Source organism: Crocodylus porosus, unplaced genomic scaffold (genome assembly GCF_001723895.1).
Source record: "Crocodylus porosus isolate Cpor-Errol unplaced genomic scaffold, CroPor_comp1, whole genome shotgun sequence".
NCBI lineage: Eukaryota > Metazoa > Chordata > Crocodylia > Crocodylidae > Crocodylus > Crocodylus porosus.
This window is the reverse complement of record NW_017728923.1, coordinates 6,432,313-6,456,547: the sequence shown is the minus strand read 5'-3', so window position 1 is coordinate 6,456,547 and position 24,235 is coordinate 6,432,313. Positions and strand designations below refer to the sequence as shown.

At 46.6% G+C, this 24,235-nt stretch overlaps 1 protein-coding gene across 1 annotated transcript in view; it reads right to left on the bottom strand.

The window, feature by feature from the left end:
- SLX4 (SLX4 structure-specific endonuclease subunit) overlaps window positions 1–24,235 on the bottom strand; it is a 41,839-nt gene that overhangs the window by 2,776 nt on the left and 14,828 nt on the right. Inside the window, exons 3-14 of the mRNA XM_019540016.1 lie at window positions 23,044–23,307; window positions 22,079–22,256; window positions 20,184–20,399; window positions 19,367–19,581; window positions 18,271–18,584; window positions 16,929–17,181; window positions 13,174–13,262; window positions 10,990–11,136; window positions 7,727–7,896; window positions 3,770–6,264; window positions 791–893; window positions 3–500 (exon numbers count right to left, since the gene is read on the bottom strand). Coding sequence (XP_019395561.1) covers window positions 3–500; window positions 791–893; window positions 3,770–6,264; window positions 7,727–7,896; window positions 10,990–11,136; window positions 13,174–13,262; window positions 16,929–17,181; window positions 18,271–18,584; window positions 19,367–19,581; window positions 20,184–20,399; window positions 22,079–22,256; window positions 23,044–23,307 — 4,942 coding nt within the window. The remainder of the gene's footprint in view (window positions 1–2; window positions 501–790; window positions 894–3,769; window positions 6,265–7,726; window positions 7,897–10,989; window positions 11,137–13,173; window positions 13,263–16,928; window positions 17,182–18,270; window positions 18,585–19,366; window positions 19,582–20,183; window positions 20,400–22,078; window positions 22,257–23,043; window positions 23,308–24,235) is intronic.

The window sequence follows — 24,235 nt, the reverse complement described above, 5'->3', positions numbered from 1 at the left end:
ACCTCTGTGAACCAAAGGAGTGGTCCGTTCCATCCCCTGAAGACGTTGCAGATTCCTGTGATGCTGAGAGCATTTGCTCATCAGTGCTGATTGCCAGAGAACCTTTAACTGGAGATCCAGCAAGAGACAGAGTTACTTTGTTTTGCCTGCTGGCATCTCCTGCATGGCTTTTGGTTTCAGCAGACATCTTAGCTGCTGCACAACTTGTTGTAGAGGGGCCCATTAAGTTGTCATCACTGCTCCCCAGAACAGGTAAGGAAGGGACCAAAATACTCATCTTCTGCTTGCTTGCTCCACTTGAGGCTTTGGAACTCTTTGTTCTCACTGCTTTCCCATCTGCCTTGGATGGACTGCAGTGCTTCGCAGTTGCTTTCCACAAGGGGGGCTGGGAGGATGAGAATTCATCCTCTGAATCAGACTCCATGACTTGGTGAGTGTACTGGAATATCTCCTTCAGCTTTAACACCATCCGATGTTTTGGGAGAGGACGGACTCCAAATCTAAAATATAAAGGTAGAATTTTAATTAAGCAATACAGTATTCTTAGGCTAACATGGTGATGTCCAGACTACTGGCACTGCAGTATGGCTTAGGGAAGGGAATGGGATTACACTATGGAGGCTACAGTCCAGGCATTAGCACTATTAACTAGATCTCAAATAACATTTCCTGGAGCCCCATCAAATTGTTGGCTCTTATCTCTTGCTGTACAAGGGTTTCTCTGTCAAGGCACTTCCCTCAGGTACCTGCAAATTAAGAAACTGTTTGCATTTGTAGAAGTAACACTAACCTGTTCAATTCTTTCTTAAGCTCTGGCGTCTCCATAATGGAGTATTCTGGCATTGGTGTTATGGGAACCTTGGGAGGCAGGTTCTTCTTTGGGCAGATAGGGTCTGTAGCAAGATGAAATTATTACAGTTAGAATAAATCTGTACAGTTTTTGGACTAGTTGCTACATTCTGGTCTAAGTGACAAGTATTACAAGGTCACAAAGAAGTAATTTTTATAGCACCATTTTCCTGCAATGGTTTCCAAAGCACTTGACCAGTTACGTCTTGTTTGTAAAAGAGAGGTGCTTCAATTCTAGATTTTATCTATGGACTCACCTTTTTCATGGAGTGTTTTACTTTAAAGCAGTGGTTCCAAAACTTTGACAGATTGCACACCACCAATTTAAAATGATACAAGTACCACCAGCAAATTTTTCAGTTCAACTTTAAGTACCACCAGCAAATTTTTGTCATATAAAGTAATTATAATAAATCAAGTTAACACGTATCACTGGTGGTATCCATATTGAAGATCAGAAACCACTGCTTTAAAGCATGAAACAATCTGACTTAAAATAAATGAAAAGTTTTGGTCATAAAGATCCTCAGTTGTAAGAACTTTTGAAAGCTGACAAAGTCTATGTTAATTGAACTCTATAGCAGCCTCTGCTGCCCTGAGCCATTTCTGTAACATATTAATGTTACAGAAATGGCTCAGGACATACATAAAGGCTGGGGTGGTAGTTATAGAGAATGGGCATGTCTACATGCGATGTTATGCCATTGTAGCAACGTGCTACGGGAGATACAGTGTTCGCAGGCAAAAACCGTAACGCTGCTGCCGTATTGCCACACCAATACGCTCCCTTGGTATAGCGTGTTGCTATGGTGACCTAGTGGCTAAAAATAACCATATACAACCAGCATGGTGCAGCACAGGCTGTTACTGCATCGTCACTTAGTACCTCCAAAAAGTACTATATGATGGTGCAGTAAAAACACTGTAGGGGCACATGTAGATGCTCTAGTGAGTCTTAAACTTCTGGAGACCAAAGTTACAATGCAGACTGAAGTCAAAGGGAAGTGGTGTGACATCCACCTCCTAATGCCCTATCACGTGTGCTTTACTGCAGAGCTGATGAATTAGCTCCACAGTAAAGCATCACCATCTACACTTGTGCCAGTATTAGGGTGCACTAAACTAATTAACTCTGGTGTAGGATAGTACTGTCCAGGACAAGTAGTTTTTTTTCCAAGATCTTTCCAGGGACCAGTTTGACCTTAATCCCTTGAAAGATCTTGGAAAAAATTATCAAAGAAATCATTCTTGACAGGCTATCAAAAGGAAACATTCTGAGGAATAGCCAGCACAGGTTTGTTGTGGGTAAGTCTTCCCTGACCAATCTCATTTCCTTCTGTGACCAGGTGATCTTTCACCTGGACAAAAGGAAAGAGGTTGATATCATATATCTGGACTTTAAACAAGCCTTTGACCTGGTGTCCCATGATGTCCTCATGGAAAAGTTGGGAAACTGCAGCCTCGACTACACTACAGTCCGATGACTGGGGAACTGGCTCTGAGTTCGGACCCAGAGAGTGGCAGCTGATGGAACTGAATCAACATGGCACTCGGTGACCAGTGGTGTCCTCCAAGGCTCCATTCTTGGACCTGTACTCTTTAATGTCTTTATAAACTATCTGGACTCTGGTGTCAGAAGTGGACTGGCCAAGTTCACTGACAACACCAAACTTTGGGGAAGAATATCCACACTTAAGGATAGTCTGGTGATCCAGGCCAACCTCGACAGGCTTCCAAGGTGGGTGGATGAAAACCTGACGGCATTCAATATGGAGAAATGCAAGGTGCTCCACCTCAGGAAAAAAGCCCACATCACACATATAGGCTCAGGATTGCTACACTCACTAGCACCACAACCGAAACAGACTTGGGGGTCACAATTGACCATAAGTTGAACATAAGCCAGCAAAGTGATAATATTGCAGCCGGCAAAGTGAACAAAACTCTGGCTTGCATCTACTGATGCATCTCGAGCAAGACCCAGGATGTCATCCTTCCACTGTACTGGGCCTTGGTGAGGCCACAGCTGGAGTATGCATCCAATTCTGGGCTTCCCAATTCAGGAAGGATGTGGAGAAGCTTGAAAGAGTCCAGAGGAGAAAAGCACGCATGATCAGAGGGCGAGAGAACAGGCCTTATGAAGAGAGGCTGAGAACCCCTGGACTCTTCAGCCTGGAGAAGCATAGGCTCAGGGGTGATTTGGTAGCAGCTTATAAGTACATAAGGGGGGTGCATCAGGATCTGCGAAAACACCTGTTCACCAAAAGCACCCTAAGGGATGACAAGGTCCAATGGTCACAAACTCCTGCAAGACCGTTTTAATCTGGACATAAGGAAAAACTTCTTTACTGTCCGAGCCCCCAAGGCCTGGAATAGACTCCCTCCAGAAGTGGTGCAAGCACCTACTCTGGACACTTTTAAGACACATCTGGATGCTTATCTTGCTGGGATCCTTTGACACTAGCCGACTTCCTGCCCTTCAGCAGGGGGCTGGACCCGATGATCTTATGAGGTCACTTCCAGCCCTAATATCTATGAATCTATCCTACAATGGAGTAGTTACATGCACCAAAACGCATGTGTAGACAGTGACCAGGGCTACCTGGGGCATGAGGGTGCTACAGTGCAGGGACTGAATCCTCCAGACCCCCAGCCAGCTGGAGCTGCTTTGCCCTGGTTCAGTGTGCTGCAGTCTCATGCACATGTGTAAACACTGAGCCTGGGAGCAATAAACTCCAGCACAAACTGCACTGGAGTTTATTGCTACGTGCTAATTGCACATGTAGATGCACCCACCATGTCCTAAGTAATATTCTTAGATCTTGGATGAAAAAGCAATGCAAGTGTACAGAAACATAAAGTTATTAACCAAATAAGAAACAGCCTACAGAGGTACTAAGGGATTAATGCAAGCACTTACGAGGAGTCTTTAGTAGCTCTGTGTTCTGGGCAACATCTGCAGCTGACAGCCTCTGTGTAAGAGGAATTACCTCTGGGAGATCATCTTCATCTCCATTCCAACTGTCCCAGACTTTGGAATCCAAAAAGCTTAACCTATTACCCATTGAAGGCAGTGTCTCAACAGGACTCTTTTTGTCACAGGACAAATGTTTTTGGGTGTGCAAAGGACTCCCTCTAAGAGGGGTACTACCTCTGACTTCCAGGGGTCTTGTTGGGGTTTTCCACTGTTCCTCTTTAGGGTCACTTTTACTGTTGGTTGTGCTGTTATTTGCACAATCAGACTTCTCAGGCTCTTTGCTGGTCTCTCTGATTGGTGACAGATATTCAATGTCCCAGAAGGCATCATCAACTGGGACTGGGGGATCATCACCCAGCAAGACGTTGCTACTTGGTGAAAATGGAGTTGCATCTTTTTCTTCCTCACTGTCCTGTACCTCAACCACACTAATGTCTGTTTTATTTGCCAAAGACTGCTTATAGCATGGAGGCACTTGTCTGGCTGAAGAAGGGCTTTCTGAAGACTTTTCTTTTACACTAGCACAATTAGGGGAGAGTGGACTTGTAGGCACAGGAGAAATGGGCAGAAAGTCTTTTGAACATTGACCCAACTGGCTGCCAAAAGAGTTCCTTTTGCTGACTGAGTTGTCCAGATGGAAAGGTTTTTGTGACAAAATCACTGGCAACCCACCTGAAGTTGGTTCAGGACTGTTTATGATGGTCCTTGAAGGCTTATGGCTATTATTACCTACCACTAAAACTTCAGTCTTGTGCGTGGATCCCTGACAATTCAAATTTCTCATGCTTGAAACTTGGGTCTGTGTTGAGCAGTTTCTGCTTTTGCTTAAAAAAGGCGTGCCTGGCACCAGCCATGATGCATCCACGCTAGAACTCTCCTCACAACTGTACTCTTTCCCACAACTCAGATTCAGATTCAGTTTGCTGTCAACACAGGTACCTGCCCAGCTGTTAACATGCATCTCTGGCGACACCTCTGCAGCAGCATTACTATGCACCTCATTCTGAATTCCAAGTGAAACTTGAGACAGCCTCTGATGTACTTCCTTGTCAACAACTGATACAGGTTCAGATTTTGGCACCTTGGGATCTTGCTCTACTTTTTCACAGATATAATCCAATTTCCTAGAAATTTCTATTTCCCTCAAGGAAGATCCAGAATCTGATTCCTCTTTTGCTTGTTTTAATTCAATTTCTTCATCGGAATCTGACAAAACAATAATATCAGGTTCTTTGTTCGTGTGAGATGTGGCATCCCGAGTTTTGAGAATCTGTGATGAGGATGGTGAGAGAGATTTTTTCTTGTTTAAGTGAATGCAGGGAGATCTGTCTGGAAAAACTCTTCTCTTTATGTTCTCATGTCTTGAAACAAAACCCTGGTCACTGGCTTTGTAGAAGGGCACATCATAAAGTGAGAGATCTCTTATTGGTGTTGATATAGGATGAATGCCTGTATATACTCTGGATAATGTCTGATTTAATTTTGCAGACAAAGGAAAAAGAGGTGTGCATAGCTTAGTAAGAGGACTGTGACAGAAATTGCTCTTGCCTGATTCAAGGCTTTTCTGTGACTGATGGCAAACTGGCGAGTTATTAATTTCAACACATTTCTCACTGTTGGTCTCTCCAGGGTCTTTGATATTTTCATTCAATGAGGCAGGATCACAATAGTCACTCTGGGTTGCAGAAAACATGTGCTCATAACTTACATCAAGAGCTACAACATTGTGTTGATGACTAGGGAATAGCTTTTCCCAGGGATCTTCCTCCTCTTCATCTTGTGAAGCCTGATATGATCTGGAAACTCTGGGTGTTCTAGTGGTCTGTCTTTCACCAGAGAATGCACTGCAGGACATGGCATTATCACTGCACTTATAAGACTCATCCTGGCAGTGCACTGTAGTGATCTGTGTAACATTTATGCCCTCACACCTATCTGGGCCTTGGATTTTCTTGTCTTGTGTACGTAAATCACATCTAGATCTTCCCAGATTAATATTTCCCTTCCATTCTTTAATCTTGCTACATGCTGAGGGAGATTCAAATACCTTCCTCTTTTTGTCATCCACCTGTTGATTCATGTCTTGGGCCTTCTCTGATTCACTGTAAATGCTCTTCTCTGTGTATTCTTCCTCCTGTGGCTTGTCTTGAGCCATTTTTCGCTGTGTAGCAGCAAACTCATAGATTTCCTCAAGTTCCTGTTCATCCACTTTCTCATGGTCTTCCTCCTCTTCGCCTTCTGGTTTCAGCAAAGCTATTTCTTCCTCATCTTCATCTCTCCACATTGACTTCAAGAGCTCCTGGAAGTTCTCAGCTCTATTCTCACAATCCTCATCATCCCCCACAGAGAAAAGCTCTTCTCCTGAATCCACCTCGGATGGTTCTTGGTTCTCTCCAGGGCTGCTTCTGCATACAGCAATCAGCTCACTCACACCAAACCTGTAATGACACAATGAAAAGATTATTGTTTTCTCTCCTTTGATGTTGCTTCACTATTTGGATGCAATATGAGTGCCTCATGCAGATTTCCTCGTAAGAGTCATGTGCATGCCTTTCATGACAGGCATCTGTTCAAATCTAATCTGTCAGTCAGATTTCCCCTCTTCTAGTAGGATGCACATATGAAAGCACCATCCCAACAACTCAGCTCTCACACTGACTCTAAAGACCTTTACCTGACTAGAATTAAAATTCCCCAAAACAGACCAGGAGGCAAATAATGGCCCTTCCAAGACGCAGGATCCTATTTATGCTTTTCCTGACTCAGCCTCTACCTTAGACTACTTCAGCTGAGAAGGTACTGGTGTCTACAGCAGAAGCCAGCAGACTCAGCACAGACAATCCCATAGCAGAGAATGTCTAATGCTATTAAGGGTATGAATTTACCACACTGTTATAAAAGGGGACTTGGATCACAGTAAAGATAAGGCCTCAATTTAGACACTGGATTAGAAACAATGCTTAAGGAATCACATTTAGAAGACAAACACCTTTCTCTACATCCCGTTCTTGACGTTATTTTACAATTATATATTAGTTTTTGAAAAAAGATTCTTTCCCAGTGCAATGAACAAACCATAAATTATAATGGGAAACTTGCTGACTAGTTAACAATGCAGAGGAAAGTATTGTGAAATGCACAGAACATAAAGAGTATGTTTTTCTCTCATCTCCTTGAGTGTCAGTCACATTAAGGTTCATCTATAACACTAGCAGGTTAAAACTTTTGGAGAGAAGTGAGATTTTTAATTTGACAGATTCTGCTTCATTTGTCCTTATTTTTAAAGGTTTGCAGCTGGAGAGTCACAAAATGATGGTAAGACTAATACTGTAAGTCAGTATTATACACACGATTTTCTTTCCCACAGCAAATCTTGCTAGAATGGGACTACTTAGTGAAGTGCTTTGAGCACTCAGATGAAAAACATACTACTTTCCAGTATTATATTATCATGATCAGCCATTGTGGGAGGTCCCAGGACCAAATGCTACTACAAACACTATAAGCAGAACAGAATGGCTTGTTTCCCCTACAGGTGCAATGACTTGTGCCAACAGTGGTAAAACTTGAGCCTAGCAGCAGGTAATACTAAGCAGCTATGTCTTGGCAGAGACATACACAGTGAGAAGATGAGAGTTGTGATGCATCTGTTACATTCATAAGAAAAACATGCAGAGTAAGAAGTTCACTGAATCCATTCAAACCAGAAAAAGAAGATTCAAGTGTCCTCAGAATAACAACAAAGCACTAATACCCATTGAACATTTAAATCAAAAAGATTTCACTTAAACAAATGCAACCTGAGGAAGGTCATAATTGCAGAAACCTGCTGCAAATACAAGAATTTGGACTCCAAATAAATCTAACGTGGGATCAGTGATTAGAACACAATATACAAACCTGGCTGCAAGAATCCTCACATCAGAGAGCACATGGGGACGGATATTAGAATCAGCAGAATAGAGGTACCGTAGAAATGCATACGTTGCCTCTGCTGTCACTTCACTCAGTAGCACTCGGTGGATCTGCAAATTTCCATCTTCTTCCACTAAAAAACCTTCATTGTGAGCCTGATAATGGAAGGATATGAAACATAAAGCAAGGTCATCTGTTGGCAGGAGATGGGCACAGGAGACTCGGAACCAGATTTTCCTGATCAAATCAGACCTGTCATCCACTGAAGTGGCCAGTACTAGATGCTTCACAAGGATAGCAAGATGATCATAATGCCTTAAAGCAAGGTGGCAGGAGTGTTCTTCCTGTCCTCTGCAGTCACCTGCTTACACCCTGTAGCACAGCCACACAACGTTTGATTCTGTCCTCCATATAACTACCACACATTGCTAAGACTTATAAGCATTTTCCAATTCCTTTGTTAAACCAGTTGCCTCTTGGAACAGTGATTTCACAAGGTGACTGAAAGAAGAACACCATGTGAAGAAGAGTGCCTTTGAGTTGTTTTTAGTTTACCTGTTCTTGGTTGCACTGACTGACCACTCATACTCCTTTTATGGGACAACAGAAAGGAGGATCTGTTCAACTACTTCTATATCTTTGGTAACCTGAATAATACGTGTGAGGATCCACCTGCCTTTGTCAAGATGTTTCTTCAATTACAACACTCTCCCATTCTCTTTGCACCCATTGCACCTACTGCATTCCCTGAGATGCTCTTAGGGAAGTGCATGTCACACAAATGAAAAACACAGGGGCTCAGTTCTTCCCATTAACTCCCAAGGGCTCAAGGTCTCTGACAAAGGGAGACTTGGTCCTAACAACATCCTCTTAGCCAATAAATAGATTATACGGAAAACAATGCCCTGCAGAATAGAACCTAAGGGAAAATAACCACATGGAGGGAATTAAACATATAACATGGGGACCTAATCCAGCAACTCCTACTATATATACAAGCAGTTCTTACCCATGCAAACAGCTGGTGGGACTACCCAAGTAAGAAAGAGTTGCAGAACTGGGGTACAGGTAAGTAATAAAAGGAAGTTCACCTAGTTCAGAATGCAGAGGGTTAACCCTTGTCTCTAGTTTCATAAAAGTGTCATGTCACAGGATGCATCTACACCACATCCCTCGTTCTGCCAGGGGTCCTCCCTCTGAAGCATGCCCAACTATCTACTCATACATACCAAACTGGAAAATGCCACTCTGGGAACAACCCCCTTATACAAGAGTGGGCAATTATTTGGGTCCACAGGCCACATAGGGAGTTTTGGTGAGCTCTTGCAAGGTTGGTCAGCACCCCCCACCTCCAACCTGGGACAGCACCCTTGTCCCCACAACAGCTCACCAAAATTCTTAAGTGACTCTGCTTTGTGCTTGGCCAGGCAGCTTAGATGGAGTCACTTGTAGGGATGGTGCAGCATCCGGGACCAGGAGGGGCAGAAAGAGGCAGGGCTGGGATTGCAGGGCACTGAGCACAGGGCTGGGGCCTGTGGCAGAGCCGGGATCCACTGCCTACATGCCCCTGCAATGGGCACCAGTTCTGTGGGCAGGAGCATGCAGGGAGTAGACTGCAACTCTTCCCCAGTCCCGACCCCAAGCTGTCACAGCCTAGCAGTACTGAGGTCTGGAGACTGGCCAGCATCTGTGCAGCCATGTAGAGCGTGCAGCCAGGTGGATACAATGGGGCTACAGGTAGGCAGGGAGCTGAGTCTGGGTTCGGGTTCTTGTGGCAGTGACAGTGCAGGGTTAGGACCCGGGGCAGAGGTGCGATTTGCAATCCACATGCCCCTGCCTGTGGAACCCATGCCCGTTGCAGGGCTGTGTGGGCAGCAGATCATGGCTCTGCCCCAGCCCCGGCCCCACGCTGTCACTGCCCCATGATCCCTCCCAGTCTCGCCTGCCCATCCCATTTCTGAACACAGCTCTCCACCCACTTGCAGCCCTATCCCATCCACCCAGCCATTCGCCCTGCCCATGTGGGTCCCACCCCCAGTTGTAGGTTCAGAGTGGATGAGCTGGGGATCCTGGGCAGTGGAGCAGGGTCTGGCAGCAGCAGCCGGAAGGAGCTCCTGCCGCTGGGGCTGCTAGGAAGTGAGTCTGGATGCCATGTCACCCCAACCCTGCTGTGTGCCCAGGGGTAGCAGGACTGGCCACATGTGCCAGAGCCTAAGCTGTTCCCTGCGCCTGGGCTGGGAGGGACCAAGGGACTCGCCGTAGGCCAGATAACATACCTTGGAGGCTAAATCTGGTCTGTAGGCCATATTTTGCTCACCCCTGGGTCATATTTTTCCCATCTCAAGTACATCAAAGGCAGAGAGCTCAAGAGCAACCCAGAGTAGTTTCAACACCACATTTCTGCGTCTGGCATGTGTGAACAGGGGCAGCTGGGTAGGACACACCAAAGTTGTGCAGACACATGTACACAGGCCTTCTTGAGATAACAGTATTCAAGTAAACCAAGCCATGTTGAAAAGCTGCTCTAAGGGCTGCCAAGTAGCACCAAGTATAGGTTAGGGTCAGTACCCATTGTCATGTTAGTGGGAGTGCTACTGGGATCATGCTGAGAATTGTCTGACACCAAACCCTACTGGGGAGCATGTGGAGCACTGCAGCTGCCTTGGCAAGCTCAGCCTTGCTATCTCAACAGTAAATGAAGGCATGGGAGGCATTATATTGGTTTGACCCTACTCATGAAGTTTATGCAAGAATGTAGCTAAGAACTTTCAACTGCTTGGTCCCTGGACTTTAAGTTCCCTCACTGTAGGAGAAAGACAAGGTGGGCTCACCTGACTGACAATAGTCTGTGTTGGGTGACTATGAAAAACCAGAGACCAAACAGGTAGTTAGAACTTCCCGTGTTAACTGCTGGCAGGCTTCATTCTCCCCCTTCCACCTCCCACATATTGCCACACTCAAAAAGACACCAGCATTCTTGCCTCCTGGACTCATCTAGCAAGGAGATCAAAAGTCATGGCTGGGCCACAGATGTCTGTCAGAGGGCCCTTTATCAACCTCTGCTGATTCTGGAGCGGCGCTGACTGCTGAGACTGGAGCTGGTTTGGCTATTTATCTCATCCTAGCTATGCGGAAAGCTTCTGGTCAAAAGTCCAGAGGAGGCAACCCTGTCAGAAGGCAGAGAAAGGTAGCACTGCAAACAAGCATCACATTTAACTACAAAAGCATACACATTCAGCTACACTTACCATTTCCACTGCCTGTGGGCACCGTGCATATAGCACAAACATATGGGCATAAAGAACTTCCCCAGAGTCGACCTGGAACTGGATGTCACTTAGATGGGGGTTATTGACCATTCCACTGAAATCAAAAGCCAGTGACTGGAGCAAGGGCTAGAACAAAGAAGGAAAGGAGAGAATACTGGTGACACTGTAGGTCATTTCTCTGACAAGTGCAGAGGGAATAACCCAATTTGTCAGTGTTCCTGTCTTCTGGACCATAGTTTGAAGGGAGTTAGCTTGTCCCCTGAAGCAAATCTTACTCTGGGTTAAATTTCACTTTCAAGCCAGCAATGATGAATTTGAGAGGCAACTAGCAACAAGCTTCTGCACTTCAGAGTTACTACGGTGCAGCTGGAGTCACACTTGTCTATCTGTTACTTCAACTGCTCTGGCACTGGGTGGACACGAGACAGAAGGACAAATAGCTGTTTTTAGAGAGCCTTCAATCTACATAGCTTCACCATTGTCAGGGCAGATGAGTACAGTCCGACTGCAATGTGAGCAAACCTAACAGCAATGGTTGGTGACTCCCTTCTGTGTCAACAGAAGTATCAATTTGTTGTTTGGATTTGGGGTCCCAGGAGGTGTACAATCTATCTGGATCCTGTATTCAGGATGTCACAGAAAAACTGCAAAAGCTCATCCATGCCTCAGATCCTATGCTTCCCTGCTTGTCCATGTAGGCAACAATAATACCACCAGAATGATACTGAGCAGATCAGAGAAGATTACAAGGAGGACTAAAAAGTTTTGAGTACAAGTAGTATTTTCATTAACCCTCACAGAAGAAGGTGGTCCAGGCAAGGACCATCACATCATGGAAATAAATGTATGGCTGAAAATGCATTGTCAACATGAAGGCTTTAGGATTCTTTGACAATGGGCAGATGTTCTAGGGAGGAGTACTGCTATCAAGAGACAGGACCCATCTGATCAGAACTGTGAAGAGCATCTTTGGTCACTATCTGGCCAGCTTAGTAAGGAAAGCTTTAAACTTAGCTTCTTGGGGGATGGTGAACGAACCTTCCAGCAACAGAGGGAAAAAATCCAAAGGAAAGAGGAGTGGAAGAAGCAGCTAAAATCAGGGAAGGCAAGAGAGCCACAGGACAGCAAGAGGGAAATGAGTATGTCAAAATGCAAAATACAGGTGATCTATGTACACAAATGTGAGAAGTATTAGGAACAAACAAGATGAGTTGTTACTGCGTGGTCATTTAATACTTGCTTAAGCTGTTGTTACTGCGCAGTCCCATCATCACACGGTTATTTTTAGTTGCGCAGCAGAATTGCTGTTATGGTTCATGCCCACCACTGAATACTATGTTGTTGTAGCAACAAGCTAGGGCATAGTAGCTTGTTGTTATGGTAATGTAGCTTCTTGTATAGGTGCACCCAGTTATTCATAAGAAAAAACCCTTACTATGAGCTGTAATGGGACCCTTTGTTGGCAGTCTTAGCTGGAGGAAACTAGAAGATCAGCTGCGTTCACATGGCCAATGGGTAGGCTGCCAGGTCAGAACTGTGGAAAACTGATAGGGCAACAAGAGGGAAACTTACTTTGCTGCCTGCAATGAGGGGTGCACCGATATATTGGTTAGCTATCAGACTGCCACAAATAAAAGGAGAAATTATGTTATCACCCTGTGGGAGTGCAGGGGAGAGTAGGCAGCAGGTCTCAAAGGACATTCTGACCCTTCCAGCTATCTTCTTTGTGTTGGGTTTCCCAGAAGGCTGAGGATGCTGTGGAATGACTATGCTGGGCCCTCACAAAATGATACTGTCCCATAAATCTCCCAGCATTTCATCTCATCTGTAAGCTTCTGTACCAGATAGCATGTGTTTGGTGTAAATCAGTCTGTCCAGGCAGAAATCCATTTACTTATCATTTGTCTAGCTTGGCCCAGTACATACAAGAAAGAACACACCATTTCTGCCCTGAAATACTTGGAGCCCAAGTGCACTGTGTACATGAACTGGTTCTCTTTCCACAGACCGTCTCTGTCTGCCTACTGTTATTTTAAATCTTTTCCTATACAGCACCACTATCCTTTTACCAACATGGAAGGAAAGCATTTGGTGTCAGACTTACATATTTCTGCCAACCATAAATATATATATATGGAGAACTAAACAAGGATTTGTCCTTACTCTGTCATAGCTGATTCTCTGGCACCTCTTTCCTGTGTATGGAGGGACAAAGCCACTGAGTGGAATATCTGTGGGTGCTGATTCTTTCCCTTATGGAAGAAAACACAAATCACAAATCAAACAACTCCTGTGTGAGACAGACTACAAAGTCAACATTCCCACTAGTACCTCTGCAGTACAGATAACCCAACCAGTGTTTTCTAGCAGTTCTAGGCAGGCTAGAACTAGCCCTGGCACTTCAGCCTTCCTCTCCATTCTTAACAAGGAATTTCTGTGTTAGGCTGTGACATATTGCTGATTTTTGCCTGGAATTTACCAAGATCAAGATTTCAAACAGACCAAGTTCTCTAGTAGTTCAGAGTGCACAGAAAATAATGGGCAGAAGAAATCTTAGTCTACATAAACTGGTACACAGTTGGATTTGCAGCTGGAATATAGCTTTCCTCACACAGGGTCCATGCACACAATTACATCAGTCACTAGAGCAGCTGAGTCCCCTCTGAAAATCTAGCAGTAGTATAACATGCTCAACAATACCAAGCAGCAGTTTGGATGAGAAAATGAAAAGTACTACCCATACATAAATCACAGATACAACACAATTTCTGCCTGAGTAGAAAATTCTTTAGGAAGCTGTTTAAGGAATACTAAAAATACCATACTTACATAAATCCAAGACAACTTGGGATTTAATATGACCCCCCAATAATTAGATTTCACACATGGAAAATTATAAATTTGTTAGTTTTCCATGTAAAAAATCAAATTATTGGAGGGTCATCTTAAATTTTGCCCCACCTATGGGGGAGGAGAGGGGAGAAGGGAGAGCAAGCAGCCTGACCTTTGCACCTTGCTCCCCTGCAAGTATGCCCTGCTGTGCCTGGACCCCTGCTGCCTGTTCCCTGTCCCCCCTGCCACTAGTCCTCTTTGCCTCCACCTCTGCTGTCTGCCTCCCCATCCAACCTGTGCTGCTGCCCAATGAGAAGTGCAGGTCAAGGGATGGGGCAGCACATACTGCTCACTGGCCAAGGCATTGGGAAATAGTGCAGGTCAGAGAAAGGGGTAGCAGTGTGTAGTGCCACCCCATCTCAACACATGCTGCTGCCAAATCCCAGCTGCGCACTCCTACCGGATCAGCAGGGATCCAGGTTTTCTGTTTCCCATGGAAAAATGTGGATTTTCCCCTTTAAAGGAGAAAAACACAGGAAATCGTGGGTTTCCCCTTGCAGGCCAGCAACCTTCCAGCCTGCAAAAGGGGTTGCTTGGGGCTGGGGGTGTAACTGGAGGCAGGGGGCACCATATCCATGTGTGGCTGGCATACAACCAGGCAGGGTGGTGACAGCAGCCCCAGCAGCTGGACACAGGTAATTCTGTGGGGGAGTGGGGTTGGAGGGCCAGGGATTGAGGACCATCTGGGGGGCTATGGGCATGTGTGTGCGAGTGTAGCAGAGGTGTGTTGAGCAGATGTGTGTGGAGGGGTTGTGGGGTGGATGTTTGCTGGTGCTTGGGGAAAGTGTCTGGGCACAGGGGCTGCAGCAGGGCAGGGGAGGTCTGAGGCAGTGTTCAGTACCACCAATGAGCCCAGCTCCACACTACTGCCAGCAGGGCTTGCCCAGAGGCACCTCTCCCTTCACTGGGGGAAGGGGGTGGGAGGGGTCCATTAGGGGTGGTGGTGAGTTGCATGGCCATGCTGATGGGGTGGGGAAAGTACCCATACTCTCAGGTGCAGGGGGGCTAGATGCTGCTTGGGGGAGGGAGTGGGGGGGCAGGGAGCGGGGCAGCCAGGTGCCACAGGCGTCCCCTCCTCCTTCCTCCAGCCAATACTGGGGCTGGACAAGCTCCGTCACTGCCCCCAGAAGCCACAGTCACCTCTCTGGCCCAGGAAGGACAGAGACTGCCCGGAACCCCTCACCCTCACTCTGCTGCCTGCAGCATGGCCTGAGCCAGAGCTGTGTTCCACTTCATGCTGCTGCTATGAAGTGTGGTATGTGATGCCTCAGCTGCTGCTTGTGCTTCTGCATGAGATGCGCTGCATGCACCTCATGCTGGAGGCCTCCCCCACCATGTCACCACAGATCACCATCCTGTAAGTCCGCACAGGGCCAAGCAGAGCAGGACGGGGAGCAGCCTCCAGCAGCGCTGGGGGAGGGCAGGGGTCTGCAGGTCAGGAGTGAAGGGCCCCCTCTGGTAGTGCTAGGAGGGTGGGTGGCTGTGTGTTTGGGAGTGAGGGGCACTGGCAGGGATGGGGGACTGCAGGTAGGGAGTGAGCAGCACTGACAAGGGCAGAGGGGGCAGGGGAATGTGGGTTGGGAGTAAGTGGCACTGGCAGAGCCAGGGGACAGTGGGTCAGGAGCATGGCTGGAGGGGGCACCAGAATATGGCTTGGGAGTGAGGGGCATCAGCAGAGCCAAGGGGCTGAGGGTTGGGAGTGAAGAGCATTGGTGGCAACGGGGGACTGTGGGTTGGATGCAAGGGGCAATATCATCGGCAGGAATAGGGCACCAGCATATCAGGGTTGTTCAGTGCCACAAAGTGGTGGGTGGGACAGCCACAGCTGGATTTTCATGTTGGTGAGTGAGGAGGCCACAGGATCTCTGATTTTCCATGATAAAAAAATCAAAATCAAATGCCAAAATATATAGGTATTTAGGATTTATTTTATTATAATGATCGAGGCACTGGTAAACTGCTTTTAAATTGTAAATATAGGAACAAAACATGGTGTTCAACTGATACCTATATATAGTGGTGTTTCATGTTAATCACGGAAAAACACAGATTTTGGGATTTTCAATTGGAGAATTTTGGATTTTTAAACAAAGAAAACCAGGGTGGAGGCACCAGCATGAGTCAGGGGATCAGGAAGTAGGGCAGGTCAGAGGATGGGTAACAGCGTGTCCTGCTGTCCCATTCCCCAATGCTGCTACCCCATCCCCTGAACTGCACTGCTCCCTGATCCCCCACCCAATCAGTGGTGCATTCTGCTGTCCGATTCCCATGCATGCTGCTGCCCCATCCCCAGCCTGATTCCCAACCCACCTTGCTGCCCATCCCCTACCTGATCCCCAACCTGCGCTGCTGCCTAACCCTCCCCAATCCCTGACCCACGCTGGTGCCCATCCCCCCGACAATACCTGACCACTACTGCTGCCCATGCCCCCCATCCCTGACCTTCACTGCTGCCCTTCCCCCATCTGATCCCAAACTCACGTTAGCACCCAATCTTAGACCCTAGCCCTGGCTCCTGACCAATACTCACTGCACTGCTGCTGACTCTGAACAGTAGCAGCAGCAGCCCCAGGAGCTCCAGACCTAAGCCTAGATAAATGTGTCAAAAACTGGCAGGTGATGGAGAACGAGGACCAGGGCCTCAGGAACCAGTGGGAACAACAATAGCCAGCAGTACTCTCTGCAGATGCTGGCCTAGCCTCTCTTGTGCCCATAGGCAACTGGTGCCACCTTAGTCAGGGGGGCATGTGCCCCCCCAGCGGCCAGTCAAAGACTGGGGGGGGGAAGAATCCCTCCGTGACCAACTGCGAAGCCCACTCCCTGGCTGGCACTCACATGGCGTGGTGGGGCCCACCAACGCTCCTGCTGCTGAAGTGGCAAACGCGGCCTGTCAGGAGGTGCACTGGAGCAATCAGGGGGTGCACGTTCCATTGCTTGTGCCAGACTCAAGCAGGCACAGTTCTACTTGGCTAATGTGATTCAATACGATCAGTGTAGAAGTACAGACCAAAACTGCCAACACTTACTTGATTGCTCCTCTGTATGGGAGGGGTGAACATCGTGGTTCCACTGGGTGAGAGTGAGTCCTTCCCCAGCCAGCTCAATCAAGTCCTCCAGAATCTGAACATCCTTGCGGCTGGGGCTGGGGCTGTCCTCACAGCGGCCAGTTTGAGGTTCATCAGAAAGCTTGTTCCCAAGTTCTGCAGGAGCAGAATGGCTGATGACAGGCTGTGGTTGGTCAGATTCCATCAATGAAAAAACAGTCTCTGACTTCTGATTCTGAAGTGGGAAACAATAAACTGGTTCTTGTCTTAATTGTTCACATAGCTCAGGAATGGCTCAGTGGTTGGATTAAACTCAAGGTGATGCACAAGTGAAAGGAAGAAAAGTGAAATTATCCCTCTTGGGGGATAAGTATGAAATATGAGAGAGCTCTGAAGGAGTTCTCTCCAGTTCTGTGCATCATTTAACTAAATAATGTGCAACAAAATAGACAGGGGACCTGTGACAAAATTACTATGAGATTTAATTATTGTATTCTAACATATACTGGGCCAAGGGCAGAGTGAAGGTCATGGGAGCAACCTTAGATTTGGCAAAGCTGACATTTGAGTGCTGTACTTTATAACCACAAAGCATGTTTGCCATATTTTTACTGAAATATATATTTATTCACAAAACAAAGCTGTAACCTAATTCCAGGCTGGATGATTAAACAGAATCATAGAAAATTAGGGTTGGAAAGGACCTCAGGAGGTCATCTAGTCCAACCCCCTGCTCAAAGCAGGACCATCCGCAACCACATCATTCCAGCCAGGGCTCTGTCAAGCCAGGCCTCAAAAACCTCAAAGGATGGAAACTCCACCACCTCTCTAGGTAATCTGTTCCACTGCTTCACCATCCTCTTAGTGAGAAAGTTTTTTCCTAATATTCAACCTAAACCTCCCTTGCTGCAACCTGAGATCACTTCTCCCTGTTCTGTCATCTGTCACAACTGAGAACAGTCTAGCTCCATATGCTCTGGAACCATTATTCAGGTAGACAGAAAATATAGCAAGAGAAAAATCAATCAAGTGAACCTCAGCTAGGTTCACTGCAAATAGGTTAGAAACCCTCAACTCACAACCCTTCATTCTTACATAGCTTCACTTTCTGAAATGTAAAAGAAAAAACAATCTACACTGAGCTTCAGGTGCCTTGTCTTTAGTTCCAAAAGGAGATTTCCAAATTGAAAGTTCAAGAACACAAGGTCTGGCTATGCAAAGACAGGGGTGAATGTGGCAATGCCCAAGGTGGAGGGGAACACCTAGATGTGAGTGAACACCTGGATGTGAGTGAATAGTAGAGAAACGGAATAGGACTCCTCACCTGCACAGGTTTACAAGGTAAAATTGGAGGGGTTAATCCTGCTGCGTAGAAGGTTTCAGGGTCACAGGGTCCAGTCAAAGCACTAAACTCCCACAAAATGCAGCGCTTATCTTTGGGCAATGGCAGAAGCCACTCTGTTTTCTCTGGCTCATCCTCCAGAATCCTGCTGAAGGGGAGTGGAGGGGTACAGGAGAATTCCACGTCCTCAGTGAGCAGCATGGCCACCCGGTCTTGAATCTGTTTACAGGATGTTTCTGGATCTTGAAGTAACAATGGTGGAGGTGCAAGGGAGAGCTTCTTACGACTTTTTTTCTCTTAAAAAAAAAAAGAGACACAAAATCTGAGATAACCTACAGAACCGTGTACAGGGGCATGGCACAGCAGTTCCTCCTAGAGCTGCAGGTGCAAGAAGCCAAAATGCAGTCTATAGGCAGAGCTCTACAAGACCACATAAGGACAATAGCATCTTAATTACAGAGAAACAGCAGCCAGGGACTAGAGCTGCTAGTGTGCAGTGTTTTGCCACATACTGGGTATTTCTCTAAGCCCTAACTTGCTATGCAATCTGCTCTATTTTATAGATGTTACAACCATCTCCCAGTTATACATCAAACTGCCATTGCAACGATCAGCTGGGGACCCTGGCTGCTGAAAAAAATTACGGCCACAGGCAGCAGATTTCACTGTTTACCTCTCTGGGTATCTCCATATAGCACAATGCAAAACCATAGACATACCTGAGTTAGCTTGGGTACCAGAAACAGCCAAGCCATGTTGTTCAGCCATTCACCTAAGTTAATATACTCTACTTCTCAGCAGGGCTAATTATCCCAGGCAGAGCATGGCACTAACAAAGTTAACCAAGCTTCTAGTACCCAAGCTGATTCCAAAGTGCAAGTCACAGCAGCTCTGTTCAACTCCTCACACTTTCCAGCGCCATTCAAAGGATCATGGGTGAGAATCAGTGGCTTAAGCACTGATAGGGTAAACAATTTAAAGGTAGGGTGGCTATCCACATGCATGTTAGTACATTTTTGGCCCAGGGCAGACTGTTTGGTCCTCTAATTGCTGGCTACTCAGTCACATCAGCACCTACTTGATCCTGGCTTCCACTTGATTGGCAGAGCACTCTCCAGTTTACCACCTGTTACAGATTCTGCTTGTTTCTGCTTTTCATGCTCCTGCAGAGATCGGGACATTGCCATGGCAACCAGCACGTCCTCATCTGCAGTTGCTGCCTTGGACATCTTTGGCTTTTTTTTTGCCTGCTCTTTGGAGCCGCCTTTTCGCTTTGACCTGCTGACTTGAGTGCTGAAATACAATAGGCAACATTTTTTAATTGACTGGACTAGAGACAAGGCATGCTATACCCTCCAGCTATTCTACTTAGAGAAATTCCTGGTTCCAGGATTAGGAAACCCTTATGTCCCTAATTCTTACATATATTCCCTACTTTTGTCAATGTACAGGGTGTGCATTCCCTGACATAGCCATGAGCAAAATAACTGAAGCTTTGGAAGGCAGGATGCTGAGAACTAGCATAAAGCATAAGCTCCAGTAAGTCTAATAAACTCAAATAGACCATTCAGCTTTTGTTACCACCTCAGCTAGTGTATCTTTGACCTCCAACATATTAGTGCAAGACTATTTAATCCCTGTTTCATCTTTATTGGTTCATTAGTGAACTGCTCCATCATATTCATCACCATGATTGCCTTCAATGTGGTCTCTTCAATTCAAACACCTCCAAATAAGTGGCTGGGTTTTGGGCCTGCCTGCTTTCCTCTGGATTCCCAGCCCAGGCACTGTGTGCACTCTCCTTGGATCTGTACAGAGTTCACATATGTGTGGGTGGGGTTAATATCTCTCAAACTAAAGGAAGCAACTAATATCTCTTATTTGCTTCATCTCACCTGGGTGCTGGAGGAAGCCTCTCACTGAGGGATGAAGCTTGCAACTTCACTGCCTGGAGAAGCAGCTGGGGAGGGACCTGCATCTTGACAGCACAGTGTTTCAAGTGACTGGCTCGACTTTTGGGTATCTGGAATTGCTTCCCACAGATGGGGCACTCAGGGACACATGAGATATTGGAGGAGGACACCTGTGATTTCTCCGTTTCATCTAGACACCTGTGGAAGGCAGCAGGGGCTGTTCTTATTAGTATGTTATAATCCACCTACATGAATGCCTTTAAACCACATTGAAGAAGAGCTGGTACAATTAGATCTTATACCTGAAAAAAAAACAGTTTAACACACCTGCAAATCCCTCCCCGCCTCTAGGAGCTATGAGCTAAAAATGCCAGAAAACATGTATGCAGAGGTTATAATGTCATGGGGCATGTTAAAAATATACTTAATGTATGCCTGCATCTGCTTTTGACTAGATCATTGTCTCATCACATAATCTTTTTCTCAAGGAAAGTTCTAACAGCCCAAAAGCCTGATCAATTTCTGAAGCCACCACTCAACAAAAATCAGCCTCTGAAAGAGGTAATCTCTTCTCCTGTCCTCAAAATACTGCTGCTTCAGGTAAGTGCCTGTCTTGGTACTAGGGGTGCACCAATAGAGATTTTTGGGGCCAATATCGATAGCCAATTTTTAAGGAGGCATAACGGCCAATACCTATCTTGTTTCCAATATGCAGGCTGGCAGCTCCAAAAGCAGTGTCCAGCTGTTAAGTCTGTTGTGGTGAAAGGGGATGGGGTAGGGCAGGGAACGTGCGTGTGTGTGGGGGGCAGATCAAAGCCGCTGCGGTGAGAGAGGGAGTGGGGCTGGGGTAGTTGCTGCCTAGCTGGGGCGGGGCAGGGCATGGGACAGAGCCGCGGCTTGTCCAGGGGACATGTGGACAGCTCCTGCCACTGTGCACACCCCAAGAGGACATAGGGGCAGTATGCCCCCCAATTTGCGTGCAGGATGTGGTGGGACAGGGTGGGTTGCTGCTGTGGGCTGGGGCCGGGGCAGCATTGGGCTCTTTCCAGCAAGGGGCTGGACCAGGCTGGGCTCAGGATGCATGGCAATGGCGCTGGGAGGGGAGTTATGCAGGGGGGATGCAGCCACCTCAGAATTTGCCATAAGCCCCCCAACCCTCCTTCCCAGCGCTGATGCCTGCCCCAAGCCCAGCCCAGCGCAGCCCTGGCCCCAGCCTGCAGCAGCAGCCCACCCTTGCCCTTCACAGATCTGGGGGGCACACCTCCCCATGCCCTCCTGGGGTGCATGCAGCAGCAGAAACTGCCACCCCCCTTCTTGCATCCCCTGGACAAGCCACAACTCAGTCCCATTCCCTGCCCTGCCCTGCTCCAGCTGGGCAGCACCTGCTTCAGCCCCAGCCCCACTCCCTCCCCCTCACTGTGGGGGCCTTGATCTGCCCCTCCCCTGCGCCCCTTCCCTTCCACCACAACAGACTAACCAGCCGGATACAGCTCTGCATGCTGTTGGGCTGTGCTCCTCGCTGCCTACATGCTGTACTGTGGCTGTGCACATGCACAGATCATTTATCAGCCACATGGTTGGCTACATCAGGCAAAAAAAGCCAATTTCTGATACAGTCAATTTTCTTTATATCAGTGCCAATCTGATATCGGACCAATGTATCGGTGCACCTTCACCTGGTGCAGTTTGAACTTTGTTAGATACAGCAAATGCACCAGGGAGAATCACAGCAAAAGGAAGTCAGTTCTTTTTGTGTCCCTGCAGGAGCTTCTGTTTCTTTACATTTGAAAGGTTAATCACGGCCTCAGCTTTTACCCTTTCTATAACAGCTAAGCTAGGGGTGTCTAGCAGAGGAGGCAAGAGAGGGTGCCTTTTACCTGTTAACATGTTGCTCCCGTCGTGTTGAGTTCATGGCTGAGAGGTCCTTCTGACAGATTTGACAAAAAAATAATCCTGACTCTTCCAGACTTCTAGGAACTTCCTGTTTGAACTCCTGCTGGACAGTCAATGCCAGAGCAACGTCTTGTTCCATTGCTGGGAGATCTGGGTTGACTCCTAGGATGAAACAGAGATCGTTTCAAACAGATCACTAAGCTCTTGTTATAAAAGACCAGGATTTGTTATATGAAAAAATTACTATTTTATTAAAATAGTACTTAAAAGTTAAGTTTGAACTTTCTCTGGTACCTCCAATTCTAAAGCATCTCATAATATTTTGCAAAGTAATCCTCACAGCACTACTGAAATACAGTCACCTCTGGAGCAGAGGGTAGCAAGTAGCTAATGAATTACAGCAGAGGAGACAGTGAACTTTCACTATGGCTGTTGGGACAAACCAGGGCTCTTATGTAAAACCCAAGGATACTTTAATTTCCACAGAGAGCCCAGATAAACTTGGTTTGGAATGGTCCCACACAAAAAAATTGCACAGGACTGACTAGTTCACTTTAAATACTTTGAGATCTATTGATCAAAATTACTACATAAGGCTTATGCACTATTAGTGTTTAGTGCTATTGCTACCTGGGAAAGATAAGAGGGGAACTGACTCTGAAGGGAATTTTTGCTTCCCAGAAGCCTTGAAATTTCCAGCTGGATACTTAAATTAGTACCATCCCCTCATGGATCTAATGCTATGGCAAATACAGTAACTACACATTATAACAATCCTGTGAGGAAAGTACAGGCAGCCAAAGAGGGAAAGCAAGGCTAAGTGAACTAACCAAGGTCATGCAGCAAGTCATTGGCAGAGCTAGGACTAAGGCCCAGGAATTATGAGCTATCTATTAGTATGCCACTCTACCCACTAGATCACACTCCTTTTCTGGATAATAGGACATACCATTCCCCAGCTCATTCTTCCCCTGGTTTGCATCAGGAACCTTCTCATTAGCTACAGGGTCTAGCAAGCTCTTCTCAGAAGTGTGTTTCAGTTGTTCTGGTGCTACTCGCTTAAACTGCTGCATCCTTTCCAACACCAACTCTGTTACCCGGACCCTGGATCCTGAAACCAGCAATGTCTTTGAAGGGGATGAGATTGAGGCTTCTGGTTCTCCTGCAGCAGGAAAGGATGATGTTGTTTGGGAGCTGCCATTCAGGACACAGTCTGGTGAGAAAATAAAAACAGTCCTAATGATTAGTGCCCTCTAGGTTTTGCACATCTGCCTTAGCAATGCAGCTTTGCCCCCATCAGCAGCAGTCTGAGCAATGTTTGATTTCACACCATGCTGATTCTGTAGGAAAGAGGTGCACAATTTCAGTGCACACATAGTCATCATCATAACCCTAGCTCTTACTTAGCACTTTCAATCAGAGGTGCTTTGCTAAGGTTAATGACACTGACCTCCTTATCTTACAAGTGGAGAAAAACACAAAGAGGGTAAGTGACTTGCCTGAGGTCAACAGAGCAAGAAACAGAAACCCAGTCATATGAATCCCAGTCCAGAGGATCATCTTGCCTCCTGCAAATTCCACCATGTCAGAATCTGACTCTCAAACTCTACCAGTCATGGAGCCCAGGGACACTGAGCAGCAGGAATGAAGGGTTTTTGGATGGGAAATAGGATGCAACAGGCAGAGGAAGCTGCCAGGCCAACACGTCAGTAAAACACTGCCAGTCATCACCTGGGGGAATCATCCTGTCTCTACACTTCACCTGACTGAGGAGGCCTGTCCCACCACAGAATGGAGCTACCAAGCACTCTCAGAAGCTTCAGCCCAATTACCAAAGTACAGGGAATCATACCTGTAGAGTTAGCAAATGCACAAACAGAGCTTCCTCGACTGCCCCATACACTGCTCCATTTGAACTTCAAAAGACCTCTGTTGACCTACGATGACAGGCTGAAAACTATGGGACTCTTTAGCCTGGAAAAGCACAGGCTCAGGGGCGATCTGATGGCCACCTATAAGTTTATCAGGGGTGTTCACCAGGATCTGGGGGAACGATTGTTCACCAGAGCACCCCAAGGGATGACAAGGTCAAACGGTTATAAACTGCTGCAAGAACGTTTCAGGCTAGACATAAGGAAGAA